General features: G+C 47.0%; 1 protein-coding gene across 1 annotated transcript in view; it reads left to right on the top strand.

Annotated features, from left to right (window-relative positions):
- Window positions 1-235: 235 nt before the first annotated feature.
- The window catches only part of fbxl16 (F-box and leucine-rich repeat protein 16), an 18,856-nt gene continuing 4,471 nt past the window's right edge, over window positions 236-14,620 (top strand). Inside the window, exons 1-7 of the mRNA XM_083677129.1 lie at window positions 236-270; window positions 2,372-3,062; window positions 8,746-8,988; window positions 10,692-10,957; window positions 11,464-11,548; window positions 11,831-11,894; window positions 14,376-14,620. The exon at window positions 14,376-14,620 is cut by the window's right edge and continues 4,471 nt beyond it. Of these exons, the coding sequence (XP_083533255.1) occupies window positions 2,379-3,062; window positions 8,746-8,988; window positions 10,692-10,957; window positions 11,464-11,548; window positions 11,831-11,894; window positions 14,376-14,524 (1,491 nt within the window). The 5' untranslated portion in view covers window positions 236-270; window positions 2,372-2,378 and the 3' untranslated portion in view covers window positions 14,525-14,620. The remainder of the gene's footprint in view (window positions 271-2,371; window positions 3,063-8,745; window positions 8,989-10,691; window positions 10,958-11,463; window positions 11,549-11,830; window positions 11,895-14,375) is intronic.

Raw genomic sequence — 14,620 nt, 5'->3', positions numbered from 1 at the left:
CAAGGAAGTAACACAGAACCTGCTCTTCCTCATATTTGTGTCTCATCCCAATGTATCTGGTATTCTAGCTTCTAGGACCTATAGGCTATAGCGTGTGTGTGTGTGTCTGTCTGTGTGTGTGTGTGTGTGTGTGTGTGTGAGAGAGAGAGAGAGAGAGAGAGAGAGAGAGAGAGAGCAATATGTGTTTCCTTCTCTATTGTAATAAGAGAGCTGTTGAAATAGTCTGCATGTCCTCACTCCCACTGTTAGGACATATGAACGTGGCTGCAGGTAAGCTACATGGCTATGTGGTTTGGATTTGTTTCATAATGTATGTTGAAAATAATAATAATAACAATGTGACGAGTAAAAGACTGACTGTTTAGAAGACTCTGAAAATAGGCTACTTAGGCCAGGGTAGTGAGTTTGGTGCATCCCGGGCCGGAGAGAGAGAGAGCGAGAGAGAGAGGGGAGAAAGAGAGAGAGAGAGAGAGGAGAGAGAGAGAGGGGGGGGGGAGAGGGAAGTACTGCAGCCTCCCCCGCCGCTCTCTCTCTCTCTCTCTCTCTCTCTCTCTCTGTTCTGTTCCGCTGATGTCAGGGCGGCGAGCGATGTCAATGTCGGCTTCTATTTACAGCTCTCTCTCTCTATCTCTCTCTCTCTCATGACTATCGGTGATTCAAACGCATCAAATATTTCAATTTGCTGACATCGTGGAATGATGCGCCGATGAGACGAGACAATTGTTCCGATTTGACACAGTCATTCCAGGTTTTTCCTTCTCTCATCGCTTCCACCGCGAAATAATGCCAGTTTCCAGCGACTCGCATCGCGTACAACCATTCAACAACATCCTCCTCTCCGCCATTCCCTATGGATGCTGATAGCACGGTGATGCAGCCGATCCTATAGAGCTCCGTATCTTTAAGACGAGAGGCGACACCAGGGGGACCGTAGGGGTGTCGTGGGAAGGTAAGAGGAGTGCAATGCGGATTCACGACGCGTTGGCCACCGCAAGGGTCTTTTTGTTTAGGGCTCCATCCCTGCCTCCGGGAAGCCTGTTGTTGCACCATCGCCGAGGCTTGCTTCAGATCCATGACATCGACATGTCTCACTGTACGTGTAACACAAGCCACATATTAAATTTGAGGGTATGGATATGAATAGCAGAGCCAAGAGATTTAACATCAGTGGATACAGATTAAAACCCGCGGTGATGTAATAAGTCAGATACAGTCTAGGCCCACTTGTTTTAGAATAATAGATGTCATTGTTTTGTATCAACATGGATGGCCTAAGCTATTTTCATCATATGATTTCACTGTGCAAAAGCTGCAGAGTGGAGACACGCATTTGCGATTGTTTTTCAGCGTTTGCATCCTATTCTGCTCAAAAGGCCTATAGCCTACGATCAGCATCCATCGCCGACCCGATCTAAACTCACATTTTGTCTATACAATATTTGCTGAATACCTCATATTACACTAGGCCTGCTACTGTATGACCATTACGTAATAGTTAAAGCTGTGATTGTTGCTTAGCCATACAATACCACTACATACAGCTACTATTCAACTACTCTGTGTCTAATGGAAGACTGTCAAGGGAGTGTCGCCAAGTGTTTGGTGAATATTTAAACGAAAAAAAAAAGCTTTGTTTGCCCAGAACTCGCTTCTGTTACCGCAAATAATGTACAATAGCAACTTAGCTTTGCAACAGCCTTTTCCATAGCCTACAAGGTACTCGAAAGCAAACTGTTTGGAGCCAATCTTAAATGATATCTTTGGACTAAATTCTTCGTCGTGGTACACTCGACCCCTTAGCGAGGCAGCCCCACACACAATGAGTTACATAATTGCGGATGAACTAAGAGATCGTCCACCTGATACAATGTAGCAGAAAGCAAACAATGTATGTTCATATGCTTCAACATTTACCTGTCCATGCAGATAATCCAACAGGATATCTATCGATCTTTCTTGCTGTGTGTCTGTATGTATTTGACAGTGTGTCTCTGCTGTGTTGTTGATATGTTTTGAGTGGCTTACTGAGTATAAGGCCTATGTGCTGTATGTATGAACCCTCTCTGCTCTGTCACTCTCTTTGTCTGTCTATTTATATCTATTTGTATGCATGTCTCTGCTGATGTATTTGAGAGACAGCAGGGAGAAGAGATGAGAGAGTATGTATGTATGTATGTTTTTATTGGTGTATGTATGTATGTATGTATGTATGTATGTATGTATGTATGTATGTTTTTATTGGTGTATGTATGTATGTATGTATGTATGTATGTATGTCTTTATGTATGTACAAGCATATTTACCTGTATATGTTCTTTATGAATGCATGTTCATAAGTGTGTGTATTAACCCTCTCTCTCCGTCTCTGTAGGTTCCCAATGTTGAACATGTCCACCCCCAGCGAGCTCAAGTCTCCCTGCGTGACACGGAACGGCATGGTCAAGCTGCCCCCCCAGCCCAACGGCCTGGGCAGTGCCAGCATCACCAAGGGTACCCCCGCTGCAAAGAACCGCCTGTGCCAGTCCTCCTCTGTCCCCTCCATCCTGCCCCCGCCCTCCTCCCTGCCCTACCATCACCTGGACCCCCTGCCCCCCGCAGCCTCCCTCTTGGGCTCCGACCTGGACCCCAGCCCCCTGACGGCCCTCCAGCCCCCCCTGCGCCAGCTGCTGCCCCTCAGCCTCTCCCCCAAGCCCCTGCTCCTGGAGCGCCAGCTGGTCCTGGACGAGAAGCTGCTGAACCGGCTCCTGTGGTTCTTCACCACGGCTGAGAAGTGCGTGTTGGCCCAGGTGTGTAAGACGTGGCGGAAGGTGCTGTACCAGCCCAAGTTCTGGGAGGCCGTGACGCCCATCCTCCATGCCAAGGAGCTGTACGCCCTGCTGCCCAGCGGAGAGAAGGAGTTTGTCAGCCTGCAGGCGTTCGCCCTCAGGGGCTTCCAGGCCTTCTGCCTGGTGGGCGTGTCGGACCTGGACATTTGCGAGTTCATCGACAACTACCCGCTGTCGAAGAAGGGCGTCAAGTCGGTCAGCCTGAAAAGGTCCACCATCACGGACGCGGGGCTGGAGGTGAGTCCCCAGAGTGACCGCAGGGACCGTGTCGTGGTTTGGGGGGGGGGGGGAGCGCAAGATCAGAAATCTAGAGAAATAGAAATGCAATGTCATGAATGGAGCGGACATGATCCCTTCCCTCTTCATGTCAGAGTGGCATGTCTGTTTCTACTCTTAAGCATTTCTATGTCAATGTTCCACAATGTCGTGCCCTACTCCTGAACACAGTGCGTGGTTTGTGGTCGATGCCATTTACCTTCAGGTCGATGCTCCTTTCAGGAGATGAACTGAAGTGACACCTCACGGCAAAGGAAATTGCCACATATTCTCATTGAGGAATATTCACGCCTCAAAGCGAAATTTAGATTCACTTCTCCATTCACGTGCATTGAAATGACATGGAAGACAGCCCTGTTAGCAACATAGCAGCAGACAACTCACCACAGGCAATCTACTAAGCCCCTTTGTGATTTCTAGCCAAAAGTGGGTTCATGCCAAAGTCTTTTCCATCGCCCGTATATTTTCACTCCCTCTCGTTGACTAGATGGATGCAAGTAAGTACAAGTAAGTGAGTTCTCCTGTAGCTCCTTCTTGCCGTCTGTCTTTCTGCTCCAGAGCTTCCTCCTGGCATGTCATTCTCTAATCACTGTAGATCTTCAAGGGCTAGTTGGAAAGGTAGGAGGGAAGGTGGTGTTGCTTATACAAATAGGAGTCTATAACGTGTCATCCGTAATCTATGGAGTATGTTGTATGTTCGGTTTGGCTATCATGGCTGGTTTTGTATCTATATAAGGGGTCTGAAGTCGAGGCCTAGAGGCCTATGGTTTGGTGCTTGCTTGACCTTTCACCCTGGTACTTGAACACCACTCCCTGCTTTCCACAAGTCTAAAGCAGTGGCGTTGTCCACTCATACTGACTACTGTTCTCTAAGAGTATGGACTACAGTACATACTAAGCATACTACATACTAACCATACTACATACTAACCATACTACATACCATTTAGAACCGACTGTTTAGTGAAATGTGTGCAGTAAGTGACACATTTCAACATACTACACGCCTCTGTCATACTGAGAAACCATCATCTGTAGCTCAACCATGTTGCTTATAGTAATTGGTTCAATTTCGCCACGACACGCCTCTCTTACCTGCTCTATTGAATTATGGAAAAGACTTCCTGAGTAGTGTGCAGTGAATTCATGCTACATGAAAAGGCAAATCTAGTATGACATCCTGGCATTTTATACATACTAAATGTTGTTAAATTTTGCATACTACAAATCATCCTAACCTTGCATACTGGAAGTGCCTACTAAATAGGTTGCAGTATGAGAATTCAGACATGGCCAGTGACTGGTGGAAATCCAAAGGAGGAAAACCAATAGTTCACAGAGAGAGTTGTGTCTATGGTAGTGTTAGTCAGGGCCAGATATATTCACACTAGTCATAACAATGCTATGTCTTCTCCTTAGAGAACACAACACTGAGTGATCAGGCAGACATGTTTTTGTCATAAAACATTTAGTTTTCATTTGACATATTCATAATTTTCCTCATTCACTACCTGTTGGGTTTCTTGGCATACAAACCTTCTCACAAAACCATTTGTTTGATCAATATTGATGGTGTGTAGGGTCGAGTTAGATGTCAGTAGTGCCACCGCCTGTCTCTTCACAGACTACACAACACTCCTGTTGTACCAGCCCATTCAAGTACCACTGTGAGCCGTGCTAACACGTGTCACATGATGAGGCAAGTCGAATATTACAGATAAACCTACTTATATCCCACCAGGTAGTGAAGGAGGGAAAACCATGAGAAAAGTCAAATGAAAAAGATCTTTATTTACTTTGGAAGGCTCTGGATAGGAGTACAACACTGTTTCTGCTACACTGTTTTTGGGGGGGATGAGAGGAATTGCTCGTAGGATGAGAGGAAGTTCAGCTATGACTAAGGTGTTTTGACAGACCGCGGGTCTGATGCTATGCTGCCATTGTCGGGTCCTGGGGACAATTGACGTTGATTGATTGACTGTACCTGATGTTATTTTGGGCAGCAACAGTTGGCCGTGGTTAACCAGTCAATCTCCCTTTTAGTTCGCTCATCCAATATGTGTACGTTTTTTTCATTTGGATACACTGTACTGTGTTCATAGAACTATCATGCTGCATGTGTGGTGAGAAACTAAGGAAAAAGGAGATGAAAGCGTGTCTCTGTTTGAAGTCTGCGTGGAGCGCTACCTAGAGCCCTCTTCACACCCGCTACGCTGCTATTTTAGGAGAGAGTGTTTTGTTGCCATGGAGAAACCTGGTATTGTTGGCGGCGTGATCTATATGTGTGTGTTTTTTTCACTTCGTGCTGCTGATGCCTAGATGAGTGCTACTGTATGAATTACCTGATGAGACCGGAGATGGGTGGTCTGTGAGTTACCTTATGAGACCGGAGATGGGTGGTCTGTGAGTTACCTTATGAGACCAGAGATGGGTGGTCTGTGAGTTACCTTATGAGACCAGAGATGGGTGGTCTGTGAGTTACCTTATGAGACCGGAGATGGGTGGTCTGTGAGTTACCTTATGAGACCGGAGATGGGTGGTCTGTGAGTTACCTTATGAGACCAGAGATGGGTGGTCTGTGAGTTACCTTATGAGACCGGAGATGGGTGGTCTGTGAGTTACCTTATGAGACCGGAGATGGGTGGTCTGTGAGTTACCTTATGAGACCAGAGATGGGTTGTCTGTGAGTTACCTTATGAGACCAGAGATGGGTGACACACCAGTGGGTCCCTACCGCTGATTATGAAACGCTAGTGGTCCTCTGCAAGGCTCACATCAATCAGAGGCCAAAGCTACTTTAATCCATAGCGGCCGCTCTACCTGGCTCATGTTGAGTAGGTTTCAAACGGCAGCAAACTGATTTTCAAGTGGAGGCTGTGCCACCTAATCTTTGACACTTCTGTAACAGTGTGAATGATGGTGAACTGGATTGTTGCCCCGTATCCATCCTGCTCGACCCGTAAGTTAACCCTCGTCAGTCAGATTCCGACTCATAATGTGACCATTGTTGTCATATAATCGTCACCCAGCCCCGACGTCAACACAATGGACCCCATGAACCTGCCTGCCACCGTTGCCTAGTGACTGTTGCCAGGAGTGGGGGATTCCACTCTTGTTGGGAAAGATGTCAACTAGGTCACCAGGGGTCACGAGGACTGTGGAATGCGATGTCACACGTGATGTTGATATAGAAAGGAGAGATAAGTAGCAGAGAGACAGTGAATGGTAACAGGTGACGTGTACAGTGCTGTAGGCCTGACTGGAGTTCCCTCCCTATAGTACCATGGCACTTCATAGTGTTCCCTAGTCTTTGTCTGGGTCTAAGGCTTGATGCCCCAGGTCTTGGTCCTGGTCTTGTTTTGTCCTGGGTCTAGGGCTTGATGCCCCAGGTCTTGGTCCTGGTCTTGTTTTGTCCTGGTCTAAGGCTTGGTGCCCCAGGTCTTGGTCCTGGTCTGGATCTTTATCTGGGTCAAGGGCTTGATGCCCCAGGTATTGGTCCTGGTCTGGATCTTTGGACTCAATAACCTGATCTATGTCCTGGTCTTGACTAATGGTCTTGGACAAGACCAGGGTTTTTTGTAGTCTCTCAAATCATGTGGCCAACATACGTCATGGATCTCAAGGAAAATAATTGTCCGTGGCTTATTACTGTACAAGTGACACAACACAATTGTCAGGGGCCTTGCTTCCATCATTTGGAAGCTGGATGGACATGCAATAGCTGAAGTTAAGAGTGAAAATCCTACAGTTTCTGTCTGAGGCTTGTTTTGTCCAGATGTAATCGAGTCTTGGTCTCAACAAGGTCTCGATACACTTTTGTTTGGGTCTGGGTTGAGTCTCAATCTGCGTCTTGGTCTGGATATCAAGGGCTCCATCTTTGACCCCATGCAGTAAAAATGCAGGAAAAGGGCATATTCTGACATTATGACAAGTGTCATTTCCAGTTAATGCAATCTATTATCCATCATTCACAATCAATTTCAAAGGGGTAATGTATGAGTTTTTAATTGTGAACATAAATACTGGGAAAAAGTAATGGTAGGCAAGATGGATCTTTACAATGGCAGAACATTCCAAAATATAGATGGCATTTGGCGTGAAAACAATTAACCTTCAATGGTGTTGTTGTCGCTAGTAGCAACAGTGCATTCCTTCTCTATTCATGCCAGACTATATAAGGCCTCATGCCTCACAGGGCACTGATACCCAAACAGATTAGAAATAACAAAAGGTTGCAAGGTGACATGAACCACTCCGTATGCATACATCATTTTAGCCTATTTTTTTGGTAAGATTTGTATGCCGTCATGCTTTTCTGTGAGTTCATAATCATATTTCAACACTTTGGTTGTGCCAGGGAGCATATTGTTGGGGATATTTGTGTTCATGAGTTGAACTCCTGTTTAGGGCCTCTGGAAATATTATAGTGGGCCCGAGATGAATATCACTGGTGTAGGTTAAACACATCATTGAGCTGACTTATCTATTTGACTATGGACTAATTATATTTTCCTAGCAACAGATCTGCATGCTACAAACATCCTGGTTATTGTTGAGTTTAGGAGAAAGCTTTTACGTAATTAGTTATGGTTGTGCAATCAGCACAGGGATCTTGTCACACTCTCCTAATTTAGCTTCTGGCGAGCTATTTTAATTTGGAAAAAATGAAAATAGAATCATATTTATGCTGTGAACATCAGCAGGACTTTAAGGTTAATCCTTCCCTGCCTTGTGAAATGTAAACAAAGCACCTGAAATGTGTAGAGAGTCGTGTTACAACATGTGTTATTATCGAGGGAGAGGTCACTATTGTTTTTGCTGAGAACAAAAAGAGACACTATTTTCTGGAAAAGATTTTCATTATGTAGGTCTGCTCCCAAATTAGTGATATGATTCCATAACAAACTCCATTTCATAGCTATAAATACCACAACAAATGAAAACAACTGGATTGTGTGTGTTTCAGCCAAGGCCACCATCAGTAGACACCTAGGCCACCATCAGTAGACACCTAGGGCCACCATCAGTAGACACCTAGGCCACCATCAGTAGACACCTAGGCCACCATCAGTAGAAACCTAGGCCACCATCAGTAGACACCTAGGGCCACCATCAGTAGACACCTAGGGCCACCATCAGTAGACACCTAGGCCACCATCAGTAGACACCTAGGCCACCATCAGTAGACACCTAGGCCACCATCAGTAGACACCTAGGCCACCATCAGTAGACACCTAGGCCTAGATTTCAGTTGGCTACTACTTTTAGGGGAAACAAAACATACAAGTCTCAAATGTAAGTGTAAGTGTTTTTTTGTTTTTTTCCCCCAAGAAATAACAGGTGCACCGTTACTGTTGTAAACTGGTGTGTGTGTGTGTGTGTGTGTGTGTGTGTGTGTGTGTTATGTGATTTAAATCAAGCCCTGCGTGTTTCACTCTACATTCATAATGTGTTTTTAGCACGTTTGCCTCGCTGATGAAGGTAGCAGCAGGTGATGCTGGGATGATGAGTAAAATGTGTGACAGACAGTGTGCGTGCGTGCGTGCGTGTGTGTGTGTGTGCGTGTGTGTGTGTGTGTGTGTGTGCGTGTGTGTGTGTGTGTGCGTGCGCATCCTCTGTACTCAGTGTGTGTTCTCGCCTGCAGGTGATGTTGGAGCAGATGCAGGGCCTGATGCACCTGGAGCTGTCTGGCTGTAATGACTTCACGGAGGCGGGCCTGTGGTCCAGTCTCAACGCGCGGCTCACCTCCCTCAGCGTTAGCGACTGCATCAACGTAGCGGACGACGCCATCGCCGCCATCTCCCAGCTGTTGCCCAACCTGTCGGAGCTCAGCCTGCAGGCCTATCATGTCACAGACACGGCCATGGCCTACTTCACAGCCAAACAGGTACGCTAAAACATCACCTGAACAGCCACATGCTCATCAAGCACCAAACAGCTATTGAAACATCAGAGATGCTAACACAGAGCAGGTACAGTAATACCAGCACAAAATCGCCATGCCAATACCTGCACCAAGCCGGTATGATTGTGTGGTACCAATACCACCATACAGGCACAACAACACCTCAAGGTCTCGTCTCGCGAGCCGGAACCAGCCCACCTGTCGGTCCAATCAGGCTTGCTTGTGATTTTTTTTTTAAGGATAGATCAGCTTTGAAATGGGAAGATAGCAATTAATATCTACCAGAAAGCATTGCTTGCATAATGTCTTTTTTTATTGAATTGTTTAATCCCTACCACCCTCTAACCTGGTTAGATATGAAAACAAAAGTCAGACTTGTTCTTACAGCTATTTTCTGTACTTTCTAAGGTACATGTAATATAAAATATGATAGTTTTCTATTATTGCTCGTAACGGACTTGTTAAGTAGCCTATATTGGTTGATGAACTATTCATTCTATTTTTTGTTCGAACCTTCAGATGCCGACAGATGAACCCATCTAGAAAATGAGGCGTTAGTCTTGAGTTTGCGTAGGCTACTGTAACACTGTAATATTGGGCTCTGTGGAAATGAGGCATTGTGTGTGGGCTGAATATAAACGACTGTATTATTGATTATTATAATAATATAAGGCGCAGGTGCACACAGCAGTGGACATTCGTTCAGTTTTACGAACAAATGTCTTATTTTTCAGGCCTGTGTGCGGTTGCATTTGGTCAAATACGAGTTTGACACCCCTGCTCTAGTGTCTGTCAGACGTAGCTTGCGAAGTGGTAACTAAGCAGTCAGAAGTGGGCAGTTGATGGGCAGTTGATGTTCAAAATGACATTGACAAGCGAGCACATCCTGTTTTGAAATGAAAAACTTCAAACAAGCTTTTTGTCTTCAGACGGTTGGACATCTCCATCGCTAACTTGTAACTAGCTGGCTAGCTTCGTAAACAACTCTCGAAAACATTCATTGTAACAGTGTGGGGGTGGGGAGGGGCTTCCAGAGTTTTGTGTTCGAGGATGATCCAATCACGTTGGATTATTTTCGGGGATCTCAATCTCCGAATGCCTATATAAGGATAACAGGCGTTGTGTCAGAAATCCAGTACATGGCCTTTGAAAAGAGGCTACCGCTGGCCTACTTCACAGCTGATGCCAAACCATTTCCTTCAGAGCCAGATGAGTTTCGCCTCTGAGCAACATTATCATTTTCATTCTTGGTAGGAATATTGAGTTTTTGTATCAGATGGTGCATAGTGTTGGTTGTTTATTGAACCTTTATTTATCCACGTTAGTTTAATTGAGATAAATCTCTTTAATATCTCCTTAATAATATCCCTTTTTCCAGAGAGACCTGGTCAATGACTCCCCATTCCAAAGAAAATAAAGAGTTGGCATTTGGCAATAATCGTGTTATTAATTTACCTTTAACCTTAACCTTCTAAGGAAATAAATAGTAACTCCCAATCTAAACTGCTCTCTCTCCTCCCCCCCCTCCCACCACCTCTCTCTCGCTCTCTCTCTCTCTCTCTCTCTCTCTCCTCCCCCTCCTCCCACCACCTCTCTCTCGCTCTCTCTCTCTCTCTCTCTCTCTCTCTCTCCTCCCCCTCCTCCCACCACCTCTCTCTCTCTCTCTCTCTCTCTCTCTCTCTCAGGGCTACACCACTCACACGCTGCGTCTGCACTCGTGCTGGGAGATCACCAACCACGGCGTGGTGAACATGGTCCACAGCCTGCCCAACCTCACCGCCCTCAGCCTCTCCGGCTGCTCCAAGATCACAGATGACGGCGTGGAGCTGGTGGCTGAGAACCTGCGTAAGCTCCGCAGCCTGGACCTGTCCTGGTGCCCCCGTATCACAGACATGGCCCTGGAGTACATCGCCTGTGACCTGCACAAGCTGGAGGAGCTGGTACTAGACAGGTGAGCGTGGAAGGGGCTGGGTGGGGTGGGGGCCAGGTGTGGTGGGGGCCAGGTGTGTGTGTGTGTGTGTGCGTGCGTGTGTGTGTGCGTGCATGCGTGTGTGCGTGCGTGCATGCGTGCGTGTGTGTGTGTGTGCAAAAGTGTAGTTATCAAAAAAGCTATTCAAATCTATTTAATCGTGTAGTTACAGCGAGCGAACTTAGATCACGCCTGCCACCCACCAAGTTCGCTAGCCAACTGAAGCACTTGGATGATGAGAATATCCTGCCCTCGCTCTAAACTGTGCCCTGACCTCTGTTTGGCCTCATAAGTAAAAGGGGGGTAGAGTAGAGTAAAAGCCAACGTTTTAGGCACAGAATACACATAGGAAAGCCGGCTAGTGAGGTTGTGGGACTCTCCAAATCCTAGATTCTCCATTGAAAGTTCAGTTTAGTCCAGGGCTATAATCTCAATCTAACCTAGTCGGCATGGTGATAATCCTGTCCCCAATCCATGTCTCTCTGCAGGTGCGTGCGGATCACAGACACAGGGCTGGGCTATCTGTCTACCATGTCCTCATTGAGGAGCCTCTACCTGCGCTGGTGCTGTCAGGTACAGTGCAGACACGCACACACGCACACACGCACACACACACACACACACACACACACACACACACACACACACACACACACACACACTATACAGACAGACATACCCTTAATCCCACTACCCCCTCTACCTGAACCCAAAACTGTTTGAATCATAATTAAAGTGCGAAGAGAGTTAGAAATAACATTCCTGATGCAGGAATCCCTGCTTTATCAGGAAAATATAAAATAATGTTTGCGTGTGTGTGTGTGTGTGTGTGTGTGTGTGTCTTTCTGTGTCCAGGTGCAGGACTTTGGGCTGCAGCATCTGTTTGGAATGAGGAGTCTGCGCCTGCTTTCTCTCGCAGGTACGGTGGATGTCTCTCTCTCTCCCTAACTTCTGATTCCTCTATCAGGGGCCAGATGTCTGGCCTGACTACCTGCACTTTTCTCAACAAATATCCTGCTCTTGGCTGAAAGCAGAAACAGACTAACATCCAGACTCCAAATGCTTAGGTTGTTTTTCGCCATTTAAGTTCAAATAGTTACCTTGTATTTACCCACTAATGGTAATTGCCATGGTACTATATTTAAGAGACTGCACAAGAAAACACTTTTCTTTAACAACCACAGTCAGTTTCTCGTTTCTCAGCTTACAGACACGCATGCACACACTCTCTCTCTCTCTCTCTCTCTGTCTCCCCCCCTAATCCCTCTATGCCGTAGGTAGATTTGTCTAAGCTGGGGAAGTATGCTTATCCATGTCATAATAGCTGACATATCCTGTCTCTGATCCACGCTGTGCACGGCAAACATCAAACAGCCACAGACAGACAGACAGACAGTCTTAGTCATCCCTCTGTGGGGATAGATATACACACAGTGGTTTACATCAAGGTTCACCGGAACCACCGTCTTTCACGGTTTGACGTAAAGCTAGAGTCTTGTTGATTCATTCACACTTATTCACCATTTTAGGCAGCGTTGAGACGTGTGGTGTCGCTATGCTAGTGGAAATGAAAAGCAACGGTGCTCTCAAAAGAAAACGAATCTCTTCCCAAAATATATCAGCAACGTAAAACAGGCAAAAGTCCACGAATGAACAACAAAGACCGGCAGCCTTGTCGATGCATCAAAAGTGTGTTTACCCCTAACTAACCCCAACCTCATGCAAAGACCCGGTACAGATTGAACGATACGATTCTTCTCTGCACTGTAGTGACCACTTTCGTTGAGTCAACTCTTTTTCGCCACGTTTTTCGGCATGTCTTGCTGCGTTGTTTGATGCAAGTGTAGTTAGTGTGACGTGTCCTTGCAGAAGCAACATTGAATTGAAGCGGAAAGTCACAACTGTCGATTACAACACACGTGAAAAACAGACGTGAAAAACAGACGTGAATGAACTGGACAGGTGTTTTCAAGCTCCCAAAAGTTGCCCTCTGCTGTACAGTGCTTTCATCTACTATGTATTGTCGGTAACTGTTTAGTTTACCTTGAGTTACAGCTGGTGTTTAATTAGTATTTATTTACTAAGGATGTGGTAACCATGTGGTAATAAGGGCTACTTTCTGGTACTTACTAAATGCACATCGTGGGGGTTGAGTCAGTGAATCTCAAAGGAAAAGCCACAGTAATAAATATGCAATAATCAGGAAATAACAGCTTTTACCCGGTACGTTCTAAGTTAGTATTTGCTTCATGCCAGGCTTTCAAATAAAGGGTGACAGTATTTTCACATCAACGCAGATGACGGAGAGAAGACGATGGGAGGAAGCCAACGATTGGGATGCACCATGGACTTTTCCTGTGTGTTTGTTCCCTTCTAGTGTCCCACCTCCCTCTCTGGCCCAGTCTGCCCTCTGGTGTCCACCTCCAGTATCACATGACATATTTCGGTTACTTCTGCTGCATCCCGTACTCTCCACCCTCCTCCTGAAGTATGCACGTGTACGCTCCTCCGCGTGGATTTGAACGGGACTAGACTGGACTAAGAGCCTATGTTTAGACCTATTCTGTTCTCTCCATGTGGGAACGTGCACATGTGCGTACTTCAGGAGAAGGGTGGAGAAATGGATACACAGTGTTAGTCATTAGGAAGATGCACGTATAATGAACAAATCCACCCAGGGAGTCAATGACCTCATTGATGATGTCTTCATTGATTTTCCTCAGCGATGTCCTTTCCTTATTTCTCGTCCCATGTGACCGCTGACCAGTGAAAGGACTGGACGGGACTCCTCATGTCCTCTCCGATCAGATGTCCTTTCAGATCCGTGTTGTCCCTGCTGGGATCCAGGGGCGTATTCACTGTACTGATTTGTGACCGTGTTCTATATGAGGCTAACAGTCTCTATCTCTCTTTTTGTTCATTTCCCTTCCTCACCTTCTCTCTCTCTCTCTCTCTCTCTCTGCTTCCACCCCCTTCCCCCGTTTTCTCTCTCTCTCTCTCTCTCCCTCCCTCTCTCATTCTCTGCCTTGTCCTCCCTCCCGCCCTCCGCTTCCCCCCCCCTCTCCACCCTCTCTCTCTCCCCCATCCCTCATTCTCTCTCTCTGCCCTGTCTTTCTCCCCTCCCTCCCTCCCTCCCTCCCTCTGTCCCCCATACCTTCTTCTCTCTCCCTCCTCCCTCTCTCCCCATCCCTCCTTCTCTCTCGCTCCTCCCTCTCTCTGCCCTCCCTCTCCCTCTCCCCCCATCTGTCCTTCTCCCCCCCTCCCTCCCCCTCCCTCCCCTCTCCCCCATTCCCCCTTCTCTCTCTCTCTTCTCCTCCCTCTCTCTGCCCTCTCTCCCCTCCCCCCCTCCCTCCCTCTCTCCCCACTTCATCCCCCTCCTCTCCCTCTCTCCGTGCTCCAGGCTGCCCCCTGCTGACCACCACCGGTCTGTCGGGGCTGATCCAGCTGCAGGACCTGGAGGAGCTGGAGCTGACCAACTGTCCTGGGGCCACGGCCGAGCTCTTCAAGTACTACTCCCAGCACCTGCCCCGCTGCATGGTCATTGAGTAGCCCCCCCCCCCTACCATCCTTCCCCCACCACCCCACCCCTAAAGCCCTCAATCCCCTCTCAAGACCACCACCACCACCACCACCATCACCCCCACA

The sequence above is a fragment of the Argentina silus genome, assembly GCF_951799395.1.
Source record: "Argentina silus genome assembly, chromosome: 9".
NCBI classification, from domain to species: domain Eukaryota; kingdom Metazoa; phylum Chordata; class Actinopteri; order Argentiniformes; family Argentinidae; genus Argentina; species Argentina silus.
This window is presented reverse-complemented; position numbering and strand designations above follow the sequence as displayed.